The sequence below is a fragment of the Coptis chinensis genome, chromosome 8, assembly GCF_015680905.1.
Source record: "Coptis chinensis isolate HL-2020 chromosome 8, ASM1568090v1, whole genome shotgun sequence".
Classification (NCBI taxonomy): domain Eukaryota; kingdom Viridiplantae; phylum Streptophyta; class Magnoliopsida; order Ranunculales; family Ranunculaceae; genus Coptis; species Coptis chinensis.
This window is the reverse complement of record NC_141463.1, coordinates 78,722,434-78,744,359: the sequence shown is the minus strand read 5'-3', so window position 1 is coordinate 78,744,359 and position 21,926 is coordinate 78,722,434. Positions and strand designations below refer to the sequence as shown.

Here is a 21,926-nt window from a genome sequence, read left to right as displayed (position 1 = left end):
ACAGTCAGTTTGGTTTCAATAAGGAGGAGTTAAAATATTGTGAATGTCTTCAACTTGCTTCTAGAAGCTGCAAAGAGTATGTTTCATTTCTTCCATTGATTTTAAAAAAAACCTTACCATAGTAGGCCTATAGAGGAATCTAGCTTATGCCCGTTGTGTCGTGCTTTTGCAAATAGTATGTTTCATCTTTCAATATTTGTAGACATTGAATTGAGTGTTAAATTTTGCAGAGTTGACGAGTTTGTGCACTAAAACACAACAAAGGCAGTTAGAGTATTAAGTAAAAAATTGACGATGGTGTGATGGGAGAAAACAGAATGGGGGTTTATGTCTAAGGAATCATAAAATAGGGAGTTTAGTCTAATTAACCCGGAATTTCTCCTTCGTAAGTGTTATCCGACAGATTGAGTTTTTGAAGACGAAACAACCTGACCAATTTCTTGTGGGATCTCACCGTAGAGTTTATTGCTCTCTAGGCTGATGTCCCTTAGGAAAGAAAGGTTTCCAATATGAGGCGATAACGATCCAACCAAACTCTGGCTGGAAAGTTTGACTCTTTGATGACGCTTGCCGCATGTAATGCCTTGCCACTGACAGAAATGGGAAGAATTGGTTCCAAGAGCTTAAGCCTTCAATTCCATCTCTAATGGCAATTAGAGACTTGAGATCAGTGTCATTTCCTGAGGTGGCCATAGAAGGTTTTGTTTGTGACATCAATTGGTTAAAGAGTATTAAAATGATGTAAAAGTTAAGTAATGTAAATGCCTGCAGGTTTGAAATCATCTTTGCGAATTGTAGAAACTAAGGTGTGGTGTAGCAATAATATATAGGAGCATTGCGAATTGAAGTGTCAAGATCTCCATTAATGTTGCCTTTGAAATCATCCGTTTCGGCCTTCGGTTGCCTGTCAAGATCTCCATTAATATTGCCTTTGAAATCATCTTTGCGAATTGTAGAATGTTAGGTATGTGGTGTAGACGTGTAGATATAGGAGCATTGCGACGTGTACTTGGTCTTGCCTGTCAAGATCTCCCTTAATATTGCCGTGAAGAATAATTTGGTAATCTGGGTCTTTCTCAATCTAATTAATGTCGGGTAGAGGTTCACTCAATCAATGTACTGCTTAATCTTATTCCGGTTTCATATATCCAAATATGGAGGTTCACTCAAGTACTCAATCTATGTACTGCTTAAACTTTCCAAAGCCAACTCGCTACCGCTCACTTTATTTCCAGAACTTCATCTTTATATCGTTTTTTTTTATAGGACGGTTAAGATTTGTTACACTGATACATTTGTTTGGCAGAAGTAAATATCTACAAGACTTCAATCTGCTGTTTTCTTGTTTAATGTGACAGACGAAATGCTCTGGCAGAAGGTAATAGAGGATTCAACATCATTGCCAAATAATAAAACTCAGTAATCGATAACGTTAGGGTTAATAACGATCCAATACAAATGACACGGAAATAAAAATGCCTCTGTATATCATCCTCAAAGTTATACACTTTCTAGCTCAAAAATACGAGTTTCTACATTTCCCCGCATTCAGCAATAACACAGGAAAGTTTAGGACGGTTGTTAGGTCCAGTAGCTACATTCTCAATCTTCATCTCCAAGCACCCTCTGATAAAATAAGAGAAGAAACAAACACAGTTACGAGGAAACGTTATCAACAGTTTTCACAACAAGGACTGATAAATCAAAAGGTGGTTTCCACTAAAAAAAAGAACTTACCCCAAAGACGACATGCTTATTGTCGAGCCAATCACATTTTGAGCACGTTATGAAGAACTGCAGTGCAAAAGAGATCGTAGACTGAATAAGAGACTGCTGAACTATTTCATCTAAAAGATTAGAAACATCCCAAGTAAAACAGCAAAATTTGAGGAAACCTCTGTTGTAATAAATAGCCAATCTGTGTGTATGTTCAAAAGTCATGTGCAGACGTGCAGTTTACAAAAACTGGAATGACTTTGTACTCAAACATTGGAATATTGTGAATATATTGCATTTTGGCCTTAAATAGGTTATCAGTTCGTTTTCCTTCTTCTCTTTTGGGATCTGAGGGCACGCTGTCCAAGCAGCAGACCAAATTCAAGCAACTACCTGCTTGCCTGATGTGTTTTTCACCTAGAATAAAGGCTTGGTTCAAGTTGAAGGCTCAAGTTCATATGCTGTGCATATGCAATATCTCAAGAAACTCACTTAAACAATTCTCTACTTTAAAGCCATGTGCAATCTGGAAAACTGTAGTACTCAAGAACTGGGCTAAGGATTTACTCACCGATATTTGCAATCAAAGTTTCACAACTCTTGCTTTTTTCACATAATGTAGAATATTAGCCTCTTAATGTGCAAAAATCCAGTTTTACACAATCGAGAAAGAAACACCTTAAATACTAAGGGATAATTTGGACCAGACTTGAGGGGAAAAAAACAAGTCTCAAATTGAACATGTAGACTTAGATTAGATCAAAGTAACAAATAACAATAACGAAATAGTACCTGGCATCCATTGGTGTTCGGTCCGCTATTTGCCTGCAACCAAACAAATGAACAACAAAAGGATGCATTAAGTTTGGAAGTATAAGTTAGACTAACTTGAACAGGAAACTAAAATAGTTTACAATAGACCGACGAAAGAAAAATATACACTGAGATACTTGAAGTTTAATTTGAGCAACAACTCTTACCATCGATAACAAGCCAGGACCAGTATGCTTCGCAATGAAATTTTCATCATCGAACTTACTTCCATATATGGATACACACCCACTAACCATCGTTCTGAAACATTAACAACATTGTCAAATAGAGTCAGTAACAAATATGAGAGTGACGTTATAAAAATTGTGGCAAATATAACCTTGAAAGGTTTCAGACTGGAAGATTCTCAAACAAAAAAAAATCATTCAATTTTAGGCATTCCTACCTCCTACATCATCTAACCGTCTCTGTGTGAGGAAGATGATGTAGAAAGTAGGTCTGAAACCTTAACAGTGTCCTAGATGATAAACTAGAAGTCCACAACGTTTGAAGATTGATAAAAGATACCAACCTTTAAAAAGTCACCAGTCTGTATATTAAAATCCTTGATCACCCTGTGAAACTGACAATTTTTGTACCCAACTGGTGTTACCCCTTTTCTGCAAATCAACTCCAACGAATTGAGACATATTATCAAAAACAAATATCCTCTCTATGTAGCAACAACAGAAACTATTGTTGGTGAACTGAAATCATCTTATGAGGATCCTGACGCAGCACCATCAGGATTCCAGGAAGATATACACTTTGTAATTTTTATCCGTATAGTCATCAAAATCCACTAGACATCATTGACTAAGCAGCAAAGGTGACACAACCAATCCGTATTTTAAGATGTTTTTTTTAAACATACTGATCACCGTCTGAATCTTAATGTCTGATTTTAGCTAAACCAAGGTGAACTTGTGATTCAGTTCAGGGTATCCAACCCCATTATTTTATGTTTTTTTTTCAAACTTTTGAAGACGATTCAGTTCTTCACTTGTCAAACTTTTGAAGAGAGAGAGAAATGTGTAGCACTCACTGCATAAAAAGCCACATTCTGTTTTTTAACCTCGGAAAAACCATGGATATATAATACATCCAGAAATTAAAGTTATAACTACTCAAGCAGAATAAAGGATAGGTGTATATCAAGTGTGCTGACTTACCTGTGTTCACCAGTACAGAACTGCCTGCAAACAAACAGATACAAGGTCAGTCCTCAGAAATAGAGCACTACTAGCTAATATTCGTCTGACAAACACCCTAAACTAATTGTGTAGTAGTCATAAAAGAGTAAACTGTGTGACAGTGGTCTATCAGTACGTAAAACTAGGGACTTCTAACCTTTTAAGCATCTGTCAAAGTGGAAGAGTCCAAGAACCAAAATTTAGTAAGTCGAGATCAGAGCTATGAACAAAGACTATTTGCCTACATACAAAGTCTATTAGTTTCAACACAAATTCAGGTTCAAGTTTTTGATAGTCGAATATAAAGACAGTGTTCTATAACTCTTCATTCTTCAATATCAACAGTTCACTGCATTACAAAAGTACTTTGCCTCCATTCTTCCATTCAAACTAACAAAACTGCCCATGACTTTGGAGTAAAATTTATGCAACTTTTAATAAACATTAAATGAGCACACACGCATTGGCATAATAGTTAGTTGTAGTAGCAACTTGGGTTTATTAAGTTATAAAAGAAGGAATGACTAAATAGTACCTGAAATTTTCAGCCGGTTTTGGGAGCAATATCTGCGAAGAGTTCCATTTTAATACGACCAGCAGCAATAGTACCAATCGTAACATCGAAAAACACGATTGGGTTTTTCGGGTTTTGTGGTCTTTGGTGCCATTCACTTGTCACTACTGCTCCAGCCATCCGCAGTAATAATTTTCTTTTTCTTCTTCTTCTTCTTCAATTGAGACTTGAGAGTGAAACAAAACAAGGTTGTTTCTTTGAACTTCCAATACTGGGCCGGGACTTTAAGCCCAACCCATATCTAACAGGCTCCGTGGGTGGGTTGGTTGGGGTGGGGAGATTGGGTTAGAGTCTTTAGAGAGATGATATCAACAAATAAATAAAAGTAGACGAATTAAACCAAGATTTGCAATAGTTTTAGACTAAATTATAGAACTTTAAAATTTTGTTTACCTGCAGTTTTTTATTGCTTGAGTTTGTTGTGACACATTCTTGCCAAATGTGTAATATCTTGCCAAATGTGTAATATTTTATGACATCTCAATATTGCGGTGAAACATCTCCTCCACGACCTAAAGATATGTGTATAACATAACATTTTCGGTCAATGAATATTTAATTACTATTTTCTAACAATCCAATACGTAAATTAAAATAAAAATTATGGAAAATCAGTTTTGGAAATGATCTAAATTATATTATAGGGCTCATTGGCCACTATCGTTGTGGCTAAATTAACATTCCTAGTATATCAGACAAATCTAAAAAAATAAAAATAAATAAATAAATATATATATATAAGACAAATCTAAAAAAATAAAAATAAATAAATAAATAAATATATATATTAATTCTCAACCAACAAAACAATGTTATTGAAAAAAAGTATAGACACACCAAATTTTGGAGTCCTAGAATATTTATATAAACTTTTATCAATTGTTTGCCACTACACCTTTTACCACATTGATTTGTTATGACACGATATTCTCAAGTGTGTAACTTTGCTTCACATCACAATTATAAAAAAATGCGATGAAAAAACTCTCATGCGAAATCATGAAAATATGTCTAGCATATTATTTAGATGGTGAAATATGCAAATCAAGTTTTGCAAATGGGTTTCTTATATAAAGATCTATTCACTTATTTTCACTACCAATTTCAACATCAAACACTTGTGCAGTCCCACTAATTGTCATAGAATATCATAATATATGTGCACCAAGAAACTTAGATGATAAATATTTACATGTTGAGTGGCTATGAGGAAGGTTTGGTTATTCTTCGTTCTTTGTTATTTTATATTTTTCTTATTGCACTTATCCATAACTAATTTCTCTGGCATAAAATTATATATAAAGTGATTGGAGTCATCCAACAAGGGAATGCAAACCTAGTGGTTCTATCCCACAATAAGTCTGGACGGATAAGGCTTCATACAATCGCTTTAATGGCAAGATCCAATATAATTAAGATTAAAAAAAGAAAGGGTTAATTAAGCTAAAACTTCAAAAAAAGCGAGAAAAATAAAAGATTCATGGAATTTGAAAAGTGAAACTAAAGGAGAAAAGATACAACTATTTCCCCAACTTTTTTTGTTCTTACTAAAATATTATTATTATTGAAAGAATAGCAGAAATTGTTTACCCTTCAACATGCAACACGATAAGATTAACATGTTTTTCTCACAAAGTCTATTCAATATTTTTGACCTGATTAAGTATATTCAAAACTGCTTATATTAAATTTTGTTTTGTAGAGATTTTTTAGTTATAATGATCTCTCCTCTCACAATGAAGGTAATTCTCAACCTTATTTGTTTCTTATAATTATAAAGTTTTACTATAGTTCTCCTCTTGTTTAACAAAATTTGTGAACAAAGAAAAGTTTGTATGTTTTTACTTATATAGGATAGTGTATATATATATTCTTACTCACTGGGAGAATTGAAGACTTTGACTTATGATTTAAGCCTCGATGGTAACTAGTAATGGGGTTAACGGGCCTTATACCTCCAGAGTAGTGTCGGCTCATCTATTAGGCGACTTAGGCGGCCGCCTAAGGCCTCAGATTGGGAAGGCCTCAAAATTTCCTTGTTTCTCCTTGCACATGTTTGATATTACAATTTTTTTAAAAGGCAAACAAAACACAAAAAAGGACAATGTCGTCTATTTGTTTTCTCCAATTCTCCCTACCACACAAAATTTCAGGAATTGAATTGGTTTAAAGGAAATAATATCTAGTGGTCCACTACATAGTTTGCATCTCAAAACTACATGACAAATCTAATGGCTACAAATGTGTAGTAGTCTAATTTTTTATGGGAGTGTCCTCATCTAGTTAGACCTCTCAACTGGAAAGAATAAATGAAAATGGAAAATCCCACAATTAATGCAAAATCTCCACATTCTATGGCGCATTTCCCACTTCTTCTTAAGTTAATTAAAGACAAATTTACCAATTTCTATATCAATTATCTCTTTCTCAACGTCTCTCTCTCTCTCACTACTTCCATGTTTCACTCCCAACCATTGATATCTTAAAATCACATTCTCACAATCTCACAAATTGGTATTTAATACTTTTGTATTTGGAAGGTAATCAATTTATACTCTTTAATGTGAAATTGATCATTTTCTTTTTTGATATGAATCTATTATTTACATATTATTCTCTGTTGTCAATTTCAGAAATTCTTTGCATTTTGGCGCCTATTGACAGAGTTACACACTAAAGAAATTAAAAGGGTGCTAATTTTCTCGTAAAAATCAGGTGATTAATTTTGTTCTTTTCTGTTGTTCATTTTTTGTTATGTCATTTTATTGTAAGTATGGCAAAAAAATTTGATTATGGATATACCAAACTCAAAAGAAAGAGAAAAGAGGAAGAATTGATTCAATCGCAAAAAGGGGCTCTTCTTAAGTATGTCACTAAAACTAAAGAAAATGTGACAACTAGTTCTACTGAAGAGTTAGTAAATGAGCCACCAAGCAATTTAACACAATTAGAAAATAACGAAAGACCGGAACAAATTGATAGAGATGAAAATATTACTGATAATGAAATGCATAGTTCACATATTCCTGAAGAAAATGAAGGTCTTAATGACAATCTAGAATTTGGATCTTCAAATATATATGATCCAAAGCACTGGGAAAATGTCAGTACAAACTTAAGAGATTTTTTGGTTGAAAGAGCTCCAATTAGGGAGGAGTATGGTTTTAATTATCCTAAAGATGGGAATGCTAGGCATTTTCCCGCAGTACATTACGCTCAAAAACCAAATAGTCGAGGCACGCCTGAGAGGACATGGCTTGTCTACTCAAAAAACTTAGATAGAGTGTTTTGTTTTTGTTGTAAATTGTTTAGTTCTAACAGTAGCATGAGTCAATTAGCTAGTAAAGGAAGTAAAGATTGGAAAATTATTAGTAGTAGTCTCCAAAGACATGAGTTAAATATGGAACACGTTAACTATATGATTGCTTGGGCAGATTTAAAAGAGGGATTGAAAACAGGTAAAACAATTTATAGAAAGGTACAAGAGCAAATTGAGATAGAGAGGCAGCATTGGAGAGGTGTGCTATTGAGAATTATTGCCTTAGTGAAAACTCTTGCAACAAACAACTTGGCTTTTCGCGGTACAAACGAGAAGCTCTATGAAGAAAATAATGGAAATTTTTTAAGCATGATTGAAATGATTGCAGAGTTTGATCGTGTAATAAAAGAACATATTCGTCGTTTTCAACATGGTGAAATTCATACTCATTATCTTGGTCACAATATACAAAATAAATTGATAAGTCTATTGGCACTTGAGGTTAAAACTATGATACTTAAAAAAATTAAGGGAGCAAAGTACTTTTCAATAATCCTTGATTGTACTCCTGATGTAAGCCATCAAGAACAGATGTCTCTTGTGCTACGGTGTGTGGATATTCCATCAATCCCGATAAAAGTTGAAGAACACTTTTTATAATTTTTAGTAGTAGATGATACATCAGGGAAAGGACTTTTTGATGAACTTACAAATGCAATAAAGAATCTTGAGCTCGATATTAAATATGTAAGAGGGCAAGACTATGATAATGGAGCTAATATGAAGGGGAAAGAACGAGGAGTACAAAAAAGACTATTAGAAGTAAATCCTAGAGCATTGTATATGCCTTGTGGTTGTCACAGTCTTAATCTAGTGCTTTGTGATATGGGTAACTCTTGTCCAAAAGCAATTTCATTTTTTGGAGTTGTGCAACGTATTTACACAATTTTCTCTTCTTCGACAAAACGTTGGAAAATCTTAGAAGAAAATTTAGGAAAAGACAATGTACCAGGCTTCACACTTAAGTCATGGTCTCCAACACGATGGGAAAGTCGTGTTAACAGTGTTAAAACAATAAAATACCAAGCTCCTTAGTTAAGAAATGCTTTACTGCAATTAGCAAAAACTAGTGAAGATCCTAAAACAAAAAGTGAAACTGAGTGTCTAGCAACTTATGAACTTGAAAACTTTGAGTTTTTATTGGGCATGATCATTTGGTATGATATATTATTTGCTGTTAATTCTGTTTCGAAAAGCTTGCAATCTAAAGACATGCAAATTGATATTGTTATAGCTCAGTTAAATGGTCTTATTTCATTTTTTGAAAAATATAGGGAAAATGGTTTTACTTCTGCTATAATTTCAGCTAAATAGATTGCACTTGAAATGGAAGTAGAACCTGTATTTCGTGAAAAGCGTAAGATTTGTAGGAAACAACAATTTGATGAAAATGACAATGATGAGGCAACAAAATCAGCAGAAGAAGCTTTTAGAATTGATTTTTTCCTATATATAATTGATCGAGCTCTTTCTTCCATTAAAACTAGTTTTGAACATTTTCAAATGTATGAAGATGTATTTGGTTTTTTGTATGATTTAAAGAAGTTGAAAGCATTGGATGAGACTAGTTTGAAAAAATATTGTCTAAATCTTGAAAGTTCTTTACGACATGATATGGTTTCTGATATTAATGGCTTAGATTTGTTTCATGAGTTAAACATTGTGAAAGAGGTTTTACAAACTAAAAATAATTTGCCTATTGAGGCTTTAAGTTTTTTCCAAAGAATTAATTGTTTTTCGAATGCTTGCATAGCATATAGAATATTATTGACGATACCCGTAACTGTTGCTTCTGGTGAAAGGAGTTTTTTCAAAACTAAAATTGATAAAATCTTACTTGAGATCCACTATGTCACAGGAAAGACTTAATGGTTTAGCTATGTTATCTATTGAAAAGAATATGTTTGAAAAACTTGACTATGATAATTTAATTGATGTCTTTACAGCTCAAAAGGTGAGAAAATAAACTTTAAATGATGCCTTGATTTGCTTGGTTGGTTCATATTTATTTCCCTCTTCTGTTTTGCTACTAGTGCTAGTGCTATTGTAAGCACAAAAATGTGTACCTAAGTCTATGCAATTGATTTTAGAGTCGCCACTAACTTTATTAAGGAAAAGTTGAGTAAAACCTAGGTGAAGGACTAGCCCCAAAACTAGATGATTATTGGGTTCGAGTCAAGGTACGATGTGGGAAGGTGTTAGGCACCCACAATCGCCTGGTAAAAACCAGCCTTACTTCTATTGAGGTGTAACGTGTTAAGATAGGCAAATGAAGAAAGCTTGAAAAATTAATCTACCAAGTTGGATTAAAAACTAATAACTATATGCTATAATAAAACTAAAAAAAAAAATAACCTAATATGCAATGCTAAAGGAAATAAAAGAGAAAAGAAAGATGTCACCTTGTTTGGAATATTGCCTCATACTTGATTGTAGATTGATTGATTGATTGATGATAAACTTGATCTTGAATTGACAACTGTGATTTTTGGATTGAAACAGGTGATTTGAGGAAAAAAACAACTTTTGGTGAAAAGAAGTTTCTACTCAAGATCGACAAGAAGAAAAAGAAGGATAAAATGAAGAACTAGAAGAAAAAAAATGAAGAACACTAAAGAAAAAGGGCTATTAGCTCGAATAACTAGGTCCGCATTATTAACTCCTCAATTCCTAGCTCTAGCTTGCTCTAGATTATTTTTTTATGGGTGAATGAGACCCATATTTATAGCTTTTTGGGATGGATTTCAATATGGTAATGAGTTTGATCTAATGGTCGAAAGTGTTGATGAAGAAAAATCCAATGGCTTGATCTCTTTCGGGTTGCACCTCCTAAACCGGGCCCTTGATTCAAGAGGTGGGATAAGGGGTGCGATCTTGGCCCTTGGTTTTGGATATTTCAGATGGATTAGGGCAAAAATCAAGCCCTACACGTCCTTAATGAGCCCATAATCCGGGGTTTCCAAACTTGGCTCCAAAATGGCATATTCTCAGAATATTCTTGATTTTAGGGATCAAATCAAATCAAACAATTAAGGAAGGTTCTCTAGGTTTTGGAGGCTTGAAAATGGGCTAGAAACCCTAATAAAAGGTCCAACTCGAGCTGGATCCACAGTCCATGAGCACGGGTCCAAAATCCACAAAAGGCCCACTTTGACCATATTTTCAACATCGCAAATTCCCTTTGGTGGGTCAAAATTAGGCAAACTCTTCTTCACAAAAATTGTTAACTAATCCATTAGGAAGGTCCATGAACTCTTAAAAATACCCTTGGGTCGAAATCTTACTCCAAAAAATCGTTGCACTCAACAGTGCGCATAACGGGCTGAAACGGGATAGGGCAAGATTAGGGTTTCCGAAATCCAAAAGGAACCTAAGCAAGCTTGTACTCATCTCGAAGGATTTTTCAAGGGGAATTCAAATATGAAATAATCTCATCCAAAGAAAGAGTGGACAAAACGAGATTTGGGCTCCAAAGGGTTATAGGGGCATTTTGGTCATTTTCAAACTTAAAAACTCGAAAAGCAAATGAAACTTCAGCCATAGCTAGAACATGATGAGGAGAGTCTAAAGACGCTAAAAGAAGATGAAAAGAAAGAAGTTTGATGTAGAAATGAAGACTCTAGAAAGCAAATCACCTTATATGATCATATTTAATTCAAGGCAAAATTGTGAATGAATTATGCGGGGTGCAAAATGGGGTGGGGGTTGCCCCCTCTTTGTCGGAGGTTGCTTGCAAACTGAACGGCAAAGCCATGGAGACAAACCATTTTTGCCAAGCTCCAAACCAAAAGATCTCATGCAATTTTTGAAAATTCATTCAAAAAAATATTTTTGAAAGAGGGCTTTTCCCTAGATATTTGAAATCCTCAATTTTTTCAAGTTGTTTGTGAAAGCCTGGGTTTGAAAATGGTTGTCCCTCAAGAGAGGATGGTATCGTGACTTTACAAATGCGTGTTTTACGCCTTTACAATTTTTCAAGATTTCAACCAAAGTATCACACCTTCTAACGCGTGTATTTTACGCCTTACATTACATCAATGTGTACTAGGATAATGGCTTCGAGTGAGCACTTAGGCCAAAAATGGTGATGGATAAGGATGAACAACTTTTTGAAATCAAGGGACAAATTTTTTGAAATCTGATATTTTTCAAATTCATTTTGGAAAACTGGTGAAATCAAATGGATAGATCAATTCATTCATGATTTTGACTTAGATTAAAGATTCTCATATAATGGTGATAACCAAACACTGACGAAAGGAAAGACTCACCGGGGAGAGCAAGAAGATCCACTGGGGATAGGAGATTCTAAAGAAGATGGACGAAGACACAGACGAACACTGCTAGGGAAGATAAGAGATGTGCTGGAGATGAAAGATGGATGCTGGGGATGATGATATTCAAGTTCAATCAATCAATCAATCAATTACGTTCAAGTACACTTGGGTTGGAAAAGACTGTCACTATGAGTTCAGCTGATCCATCCATCCATGAAAGGTCGATAAAACTAACATTGTTCTCGCGAACAATTTTAATGTTGCACAAATGGAATTATCGAAATGATATTAATGATCAAGTGGTTACCAATAGTGCGGTGGTGAAAACAAAACTTGATGAATATTTTCTCATACTGGAGGGTAAGAACCCCATGGTACTAATATTCATCATTTTTTTATTTTTGAAAAGTTTTTGGATTTTTTTTTTTTTTTTTGGTCAAACTTGGTCAATTGGTGAAAACCGGTCAAAACCGGGTCAACTGGTGAAAACCGGGTCTAACAGGTGAAAGCCGGTCAAAACCGGGTCAACTGGTGAAAGCCGGTCAAAACTGGGTCAACATGGTCTAACCGGGTTGAATGGGTAAAACCGGGTCAAGCAGACCCAAAACAGACGAACCAGGTCCAAAAGGTTACCGACCTTCCTACTGTTTGGTGGTTGCACCGAAAGTCTTAAGAAATCAGATCTTTTATTTTATTAGAAAGGAATCTTTGACAATTCAAACACTTTTGTCTTTTAGCAAATAACCCACTTCTAATTAAAAAAAGATGCCTATTTAACATTCATGCTTTCCTTAGGAGCCATGTGAGGCGGTCTAAAACACAAGACTATATAAACAGACAAAAGAAGAGAGAGGCGTACCTTAGCCTACGTCCATCAATAGAGAATATGGCAACCACAGAACGTCATGCAAATTCGGTAAGCCAGTACAGTTGCAAATTCGGTAAGCCAGTACAGTTTTTTTTTTTTTTTTAGTAAGATCAAACACTAATTAAAACTTACATGCAAAACCTTGTCAGTTCGATATATACAAAGAGGGAGGAGGAAATCATACCTGTGCGTCCAGCAAGCCGACGCTTGAGGAGTACTGCCGCACCACGCGTGGTAAGCCAACCTTTTTTTTTTTTTTTTTTTTTTTTTTAACTTGCAAACGTCAAGGAGAAAGAAGTGATGGTGCCGAAGCAGGTAAGCGCGCCACACCGTCCGACCACGACATGCTATGGTAACACATTTTTTTTTCTTTTCGAACTAACAATGATTTTTTTTTTTTTTTTGGGTAACATATAATGGAATCTCACTTACCTTATCCATACTTGGCAGCTTTACCTTCAATCTCGCGTCTTTGAATTTTGTTGCACAACCTGTGAGACTAGAAAAACAAATTCTTGGCAAAGAATATGCACGGGCATTATTTCTCTCCATGACAAGTTAGTACAATATACATGATATACATAAAACTATAATACAACTATGTTATTAGTGGAATATGCGTGAGTGGTTAGATGATGATGCATGTATGAACCAAATTATTTGTATACAATGTTAGTATAAAAAGTACATGGTTTAGTTAGGAATATTGGCTTCAGAATTTTCTATATGCTTGTGGTGTCATCCTAGATTTTTCATCATAAGCCATCCAAAGCAAACCAAGTTTTTGAAAACAAATCATTTTTTTTTTTTTTTTTTTTTTTTTTTTTTTTTGGAAATTCATTTTGAAAACAATTTTGAAAACCAATGGAAAACGAAACAAAGTTTTTTTCACAGAATAAGAAATACCACAAATGATTAAATAACAAGTGAAGGTGGGGAAATGAATTACCGACAAGAAGATGAGCATGAAGACGACCATAGGATAGAAGTACGATCAAACTTGGCACCTATGAAGTAAATGATATTCTTGTCCCTTTGATTGCTTGACCTTCACAACGTACTGAACGACACCCAAAAACTTTCTTCCAAAACAGATAGAGCATAAAGCATAGGACCAATCTTCTGGAGACAACTTCCTTATACATTGCAATCACTAGTAGTGAATCCTCCAATGCCTTCCATTTTTTTTTTTTTTTTTTTTTTTTTTTTTTTTTGAGTACTTCTCAACTAGGAGATATAGTGGACTTAGAGATCAAGAGTGGACTTTCATAGGACTATAATGTAGGCTTAGGTGATGGGCTCAGAAAGAAGGGATAGGATCAAAAAATTATTTTTGGAGTAGAACTTGTCATATAAAGGGAGGAGTAATTGGAATGATAGTAGTGAGATGATGATACGAATCCCAAATCTCAAATGACGCTGCCCCTTGTTTAGGTTTTCCATTTTGGACTAGTGTCGATCATTTTGTGCAACTCTAAGCATTTTGAGTTATAACGGGGTTTTTTTTTTTTTTTTTTTTTAACCCCTTGCACTAGGAGTTTTTTTTTCTTCTTCTATTTTTTTCGACACCTTCTTGGGATAAATAACATGGGAATAATTGTTTCGTGATCAAAGATGGATGGAATGATGCCCCTGGAATATGACAAGTTCTATAAAAATAGGTATGGGTAATCTATGGGTAGGCTAAAGATTTATTAGGCTTCCTAAAGGATATGGGCTTGTATTGTGGGAAGTAAAAGAATAGGCTAAGGCTCAAATGGGCTTCTGATGGTAGCATATGACATTAGGTGGGCTTATGAGGCTAAAAACAAAACGATCAAAGATGGCCTGTTCCATCGTCTCTCTAAGATTTCCACTATACTCTTCGCCTTAAAATAACCAAAGTTGGGTAAAAAAAGTAGTACCTCTTTAATTGGTCGGCATTGGTAGGATTTTCCATGTAGAATCTTCATAGTGAATTCATCGTTAGGTTCGAACTTTTACGGGTTCATTGATTCCACTATAGTCCGGATTCGCTTTTGCAACCTTTACTTGCAACAATTGTCTCCATTGGTATCTAAGTCCATTAGAACATCAATGCTCTCCTTCATATATCTCGGCTCTCAAAAATGTTGATCGTAGATGAACTCCTCTTAGCATTAAATTTCGTTGATGTGGTCGATTCGAGTCACCGGTGACTTCTTCGATAGATAGCTCTCATGTCTTCGATGGATGCAAATGGATGCTAATGATGCACTATGGAGTTTACCCTCTCCCACGGTAAGGTAACCGATTGGATGATTGGCTAAGTAGCCGTTGATTGATGGAATGTAGAATATTTCCTTTTTGATGAGGATAGTTGATCAAACGATGTTGTGGAGCTTTGTCCTCTCCAAAAGGGTAAATGCATAATCTTTGAATCGCCGATGTTGATGTTGGTGATCTTAGACATTTGAAAAATCTTTCTCAAACATAATAATTTGAACTTTCTTCCTCCTCAATTTCTTCTTCTCGGTGAGTGATTCTCTCATCTTGAACAATGAAAATCATGCACCACCCTAAGATAATAGATTGTCATAGGTATGATCAACACTTCTATAGATTCCTTGATGAATTTGATCGGGCTTCTTATTTCGAGGGGATCAAGGTTATACCAATCGCACATAATGTGGTTCATCTGTGGTGCCAAGGTTGATGGTCTTTGTCTCCACAATAACTAGCGTCTGTCAATCCTCGGATCGCTCATGAGAAAGAATGGACTCGGCAGACTTCATTGTCCATTCCTTCTTCATCATCGGGGGGGGGATCATAATAATTTGCACAAGTCATTCAATCATCTTGCACTAAGGCAAGTGGGTAAATTATAATACGTGGGATTTTGAAAACTTTTTTTTTTTATTTTTTATATTTTTTAATTTTTTTTTGTTTTTGAAATATCCGGATTTTTTGGATTTTTGAAATATCTGATTTTTTATTTTTGATATATCTGATTTTTTTCAAACTAATTGAGAGTAGAAAACTTATCCATTGCTAAGCGGAAATGGAGGGATCAAATATAGGAGAGAAATTGATTCGGAACCCATCAACCAATGTTGTAGCTCCATGCATGAGTGATGAATTTTCTGAATGATGTGATTTCTCCATGAGCAACATATCAAACTTCGTGACGTTATGTGATTTGTACGCCACACCCCCTGAGAAGTCAAGTTTCCATCCTGGGTCTAGTGCATGAATGTCATCAAAAACACATGAGTGCCTAGACGTGCCCCTAGCTTGAAAGTGATTGTGGTGGTTGAATGGCCATTTCATATGATCATGGTTGGTGGTGTTTCCCAACCTCTCCATTGTCAACTTACTTTGGGTTTGATGGCAGCTAGATCTTGAAGAGACAAACATAGAGTAGTCCCATTCACCAAATACCAATAAGGTCATTAGAAGAATAACCTGCCAGAATATTGCAATGGCAAATGACTTTGATTTTCTTGAGCTCGGCATCTGATCTTCCAAGTGTGAGGAAGATGTCAAGTCTTTGAGACTAGTAGTAAGACGCCCAAAATGCCTATCATCGGAATCCGACTTAGCCATTATAAACTGGTCTTCAGAGAAAAGTATTGCAAAAGCATCATTATAGTCCTCTTCCTTGCATTCTAGTGAAGTGATCTTGATAGCAGAAATGGAATCTTTTTCTTCATAAAAAATAGGACAAAACATGTCAAAGAGCTCGATACCATAATCTTCTAAATCACCTATTGGGGATACGTTTTGAGAATCTCGGCCATCTGATTCGAACATAGACTTGGTAGACTTCTCAAGTACCATTTCTTTGGCCTTTTGGTCTTCTAACAAACTTAACTCACAAACCTTCAACTGTCGGAAAGAAGATGGTGAAGTATATACCTTATCTTTGGGCTTATCAAACTCCTTATCTAGAACATGCAACAAAGGTGGAGCCGGTAATGGTGCCTTCTTAGTTGGTGATTCAGCAAATAGAGGTGCTACTTTTTCATCCAACGATATAGCCTTGGCCTTGGGCCTTGCTTGTTTTTGTGCCTTGTAATCTTTAATTGCATCTTGAAAATTGAACGGCTTGAAAAGCGACATGGCATTAACCTTGGATGCTTGCTCGAGTGGGGTAATGAATGAGGCGGACTTTTCTTGACAGGGCTCTAATGTGTGAACTTCTCCATTATAGTATGGTAATGGATTTGTCACAACATTTGGAGCACCGAGATGTGATACATCAATTCTCCCTGATTCGATCAAATCTTGTATCGCATGCTTAAGAGCTCCACACTTTTCTGTAGGATGTCCAATAGACTGATGGAAATCACAATGTTTAGAAGCATCATACCAATATGGTGGTGGATTCGGGAGGAGGCCTAGGCTGCAATGGTGTAACTAGGCCTTCTTTGGATCAAAGCCTTGAGAATGACCGATAATGGGTGCGGTAGCTCGTGAACTGCCTCGTGGCTTAGGGAACCCTATTTTGATATCTTTGTTGTCTTGGAGGATATTCAATCTGATTGGAAGAAGGATGAAATCACCTCTTCTTGGATTTGTGCGTGTGGTTGAGGGTACTTGTGTGACAACAAACATTGGCTTCTTTGTTGTTCACCGTTATAGTGGGAGGCTTCTTCTTACGGGTTAGATCCCTGTAGATGTTGGTGATGGGAGAAATATTGCGGATGATAACCCATCTTCTATTTGTGATCCAAATGGCAACTAAGGCTTGATATGTCGGATGATAACTAGCACTTAGCCCGGTTGCATACTCTTGGTTCAAACTCTTCATAACCATCCTAATTTGCTCTCGATTCATTGGGCCTATCAATGATTTGGGCGCTTTTTGTCCTCCATCTTGTAATGTACTCTGTAAAACTTTCATTCGGACCTTGCTTCAAAGCTTCAAGTTGCCTTGGCCCATTTGGATGTCGGTGTTGTAAGAGAAGTGAGCTACTGAAAGCATTTACGATTCGGGCCAAGTCTTGATTTTTTTGCGTTTTCTGTATTCATCCACCAAGTAAGGGCTGCACCCTTAAGACTCCTCTGGAATAGTTGAACCATTAGTTCGGCCCGATTCCCATCGGTTGTAGATAACTTGCATACATCTGAGAATGTGAGCCTTTGGAAGCCGGTTCCCTCATATCGCTCCATCTTTGGAAATTCGAATCCATGTGGTACTCTGGATCTGTGGATATGGACACAGATTATCAAGGTCCAGTCTTCACCTTTCATCTTGGTCATTGCTTCTTTCAATTTCTTAATCTCCTCCATTACGGGGGTGGTGGGTGGTTGGATTGGGTCTTGCGCTTGGTATTGGGGGTTCGTGTAGAACAGTGGTTGTGGAGTTTGTGGAAAATAGGTTGGGGTTGGTAACATAAATGGGTTGGACATCATGGTTGTAGTTGGGATTTGGTTTGGGCTTTGAAAAGTTTGATGAGTGGATGGTTGAGGCATGTAGGTTGTGTTATCCTGAGGAAAAAATTGGGACGGAGTATGGGTTGACATAGGAACATGCAATTGGGTTGATCTATGTGTCGCATATGGAGTGGGTAATGAGGTTGGTAGAATGGTAGGGTTAGGACTAACCATGGGGGGTAGTGTGATACCTGGTTGTTGTGGTTGACCCAGACTTGGAGTTATTGCAAATTTTGACATCATCTTGAGAAACATCTTTTCCATCGCCTTCTCCATCAATTCCTCTTGACTGGTAGGGATTGACGATTCACCAGAATTACTTGTATGTGGACCTCGAATGTTCGCTGATAAAATTTGTCCCTCAGATGGGGGTGCTGGTGGAGAACTTCCTTGTGGCACATACATCTGTGATGAAGGTATAGGTGGCGTGATAACTCTTGAGAAGAACCAAATACGGTAGATTCTCCATTTGAATCAATTGAGTTAATGGTTGCACGAGATAACCTTAACCCTGGTCTTCTATTCCAACTAGCTTCTGGATAAGCCTTCTTCTTTCCTATCTTAACTGAAACACCTCAAAGAAAATGTAAGTCTGACTCTCTAGGGATGTCCCCAGCAGAGTCGCCAAAAAACTGTAAGCACGAAAAAAATGTGTACCTAAGTCTATGCAATTGATTTTAGAGTCGCCACTAACTTTATTAAGGAAAAGTTGAGTAAAACCTAGGTGAAGGACTAGCCCTCGAAACTAGATGATTATTGGGTTCGAGTCAAGGTACGATGTGGGAAGGTGTTAGGCACCCACAATCGCTCAAAAAAACCCGACTTTACTTCTATTGAGGTGTAGCGTGTTAAGATAGGCAAATGAAGAAAGCTTGAAAAATTAATCTACCAAGTTGGATTAAAAACTAATAACTATATGCTATAATAAAACTAAAAAAAAAAATAACCTAATATGCAATGCTAAAGGAAATAAAAGAGAAAAGAAAGATGTCACCTTGTTTGGAATATTGCCTCATACTTGATTGTAGATTGATTGATTGATTGATGATAAACTTGATCTTGAATTGACAACTGTGATTTTTGGATTGAAACAGGTGATTTGAGGAAAAAAACAACTTTTGGTGAAAAGAAGTTTCTACTCAAGATCGACAAGAAGAAAAGAAGGATAAAATGAAGAACTAGAAGAAAAAATGAAGAACACTAAAGAGAAGAAGGCTATTAGCTCTGAATAACTAGGTCCAGATTATTAACTCCGAATTCCTAGCTCTAGCTTGCTCTAGATTATTTTTTATGGGTGAATGAGACCCATATTTATAGCTTTTTGGGATGGATTTCAATATGGTAATGAGTTTGATCTATCTAATGGAAAGTGTTGATGAAGAAAAATCCAATGGCTTGATCTCTTTTTCACGGGGTTGCACCTCCTAAATCGGCCCTTGATTCAAGAGGTGGGATAAAGGGGTGCGATCTTGGCCCTTGGTTTTGGATATTTCAGATGGATTAGGGCAAAAAATCAAGCCCTACACGTCCTTAATGAGCCCATAATCCGGGGTTTCCAAACTTGGCTCCAAAATGGCATATTCTCTAGAATATTCTTGATTTTAGGGATCAAATCAAATCAAACAATTAAGGAAGGTTCTCTAGGTTTTGGAGGCTTGAAAATGGGCTAGAAACCCTAATAAAAGGTCCAACTCGAGCTGGATCCACAGTCCATGAGCACGGGTCCAAAATCCACAAAAGGCCCACTTTGACCATATTTTCAAATCGCAAATTCCCTTTGGACGGGTCAAAATTAGGCAAACTCTTCTTCACAAAAATTGTTAACTAATCCATTAGGAAGGTCCATGAACTCTTAAAAATACCCTTGGGTCGAAATCTTACTCCAAAAATCGTTGCACTCAGCAGGCGCATAATTTGAAAGCGGGATAGGCAAGATTAGGGTTTCGAAATCCAAAAAGGAACCTAAGCAAGCTTGTACTCATCTCGAAGGATTTTTCAAGGGAATTCAAATATGAAATAATCTCATCCAAAGAAAGAGTGGAAAAACGAGATTTGGGCTCCAAAGGGTTATAGGGGCATTTTGGTCATTTTCAAATTTCAAAACTTCGAAAGCGTGAAACTTCAGCCATAGCTAGAACATGATGAGGAGAGTCTAAAGACGCTAAAAGAAGATGAAAAGAAAGAAGTTTGATGTAGAAATGAAGACTCTAGAAAGCAAATCACCTTATATGATCATATTTAATTCAAGGCAAAATTGTGAATGAATTATGCCTGGGGTGCAAAAATGGGGTGTCTACAGCTATGATATGTTTTTTTTTTTTTTTTTTTTTTCCCGCAATTGTGTTGTTGTATGTTCAGTAGACTTTAAATGATTTGAAAGTCTTTTATCTCAAAATAAAGGGTGATTACCATTGTTATCTCGCTGAGTTTAAAACTGGTGTTGAACGTAAAAAAGCAATTGCGGAGCTGGATACCCTAGGGAGGAGTCATACAAGGACAACACTTTAATTATGCAGCTCCTGAGAGATAACCTCACTTTGTGGACCTCTGACATGTAGGATGATGGACCAGACGAGATCAAGGAGGTAGTTTGTTGTTTTTATGTGCTCTGATTATCAGAAATATGAAGCATATGTCTAGCTGAGCTTGTTGCTGCTTCATTCTTTCAAGCTATTGCTCATCAATACTTGTCTTTTATTGGAATTATTTGTGAATGTATTGAGACCGTGAAATCAGCTTATTATGATTGATTTATGGTGTTTGCATGAATTGGATATGAAATGTTGGAATAATTTTTTTTTTTTTAAAAAAAAGTTGTCAATGAGCTTAGAAAAAAAGGCCTCACTTTGGATCGTCGCCTAAGGCCACATCCACCTTTGAGCTGGCCCTGCTCCAGAGTTGGTGAAGTTAAGTTTGGTATTTTACAGTCGAGCTAGTGAAGGTTGCATATATTAGAACTTGTTAAGTTGCATATATATTGGAACTTGTTAGCATGTCAGTAAAAACTGAGTACATATTACCTTACAATTTATTTAGTTATGTTAAACTTGATTGCATTATTGTTGGATATATTTCGTCTGTTGTGCATGCAATATCTAACTTCTTGTTTGTTGGTTATGCTTTGATATCAAGCTTCTTTGCATGTAGTCTAATGTTGGGAGAGTGAATTTGTCAAATAACCATAGCATATGGAGGGGCTCCGCTCACGCCCCTACTGCAATGCAATATACTAGTTTAATTAAGAGATTGAATTAAGGAAATTCGTTTTCCCTTTGAAACCCTAGTTTTTAGTGTTTATCAATTTTATTCATTGGTGTTATTGATTCGAAGTTGTTTCCGCCTTCGTATACATCAGATTGTTTTGGGTTCTTCGACTGATGTATATATTTATATTTTGTTTAATGAAGAGGATAAGAGTAGGGTGGCCAGCTGCAGGGCCTGCATTGCGTAAGAGAATACTTCAAGTTGTTAGTAAAGTAGCAGTTTTGAATGTTACACCTGTTGGTTATTGGCCATACATGTTGGCTGGCTAGGTGGAAGGTTTGGTTATTCTTCCTTCTTCCTTCTTTGTTATTTTATATTTTTCTTATTGCACTTATCCATAACTAATTTCTCTCTCTCTCTCCCACCGCAAACAAAATTATATATAAAGTGATTGGAGCCATCCAACAAGGGAATGCAGACCTAGTGGTTCTATATCCCACAATAAGTCTGGACGGATTGGGCTTCATACAATCGCTTTAATGGCAAGATCCAATGTAAGTTTTTA

At 36.0% G+C, this 21,926-nt stretch overlaps 1 protein-coding gene, 1 long non-coding RNA gene and 1 pseudogene across 3 annotated transcripts; 2 read left to right on the top strand and 1 right to left on the bottom strand.

The window, feature by feature from the left end:
• Positions 1-1,407: 1,407 nt before the first annotated feature.
• Positions 1,408-4,561, bottom strand: LOC147483276 (peptidyl-prolyl cis-trans isomerase CYP22-like; annotated as a pseudogene). Its single transcript, XR_015206304.1, has 7 exons — positions 4,258-4,561; positions 3,702-3,725; positions 3,062-3,149; positions 2,697-2,790; positions 2,509-2,541; positions 1,738-1,794; positions 1,408-1,626 (listed from the first exon to the last, which is right to left on the bottom strand). The product of XR_015206304.1 is annotated as a peptidyl-prolyl cis-trans isomerase CYP22-like (transcript).
• A 4,380-nt stretch (positions 4,562-8,941) lies between these two features.
• Positions 8,942-9,484, top strand: LOC147483275 (uncharacterized). The gene has a single exon (XM_086579521.1). The coding sequence runs from the start codon at positions 8,942-8,944 to the stop codon at positions 9,482-9,484; it is 543 nt and encodes a 180-aa protein (XP_086435647.1).
• Positions 9,485-12,150: 2,666 nt separating this feature from the next.
• Positions 12,151-19,500, top strand: LOC147483274 (uncharacterized). The gene is made up of 4 exons (XR_015205232.1): positions 12,151-12,808; positions 12,910-12,994; positions 13,211-13,317; positions 19,252-19,500. It is a non-coding gene; the product is annotated as an uncharacterized LOC147483274 (long non-coding RNA).
• Positions 19,501-21,926: the final 2,426 nt, after the last annotated feature.

What these genes read in the sequence shown, in the direction of transcription:
- LOC147483275 (XM_086579521.1), top strand. Translation starts at nt 8,942, where the DNA reads ATGGAAGTAGAACCTGTATTTCGTGAAAAGCGTAAGATTTGTAGGAAA.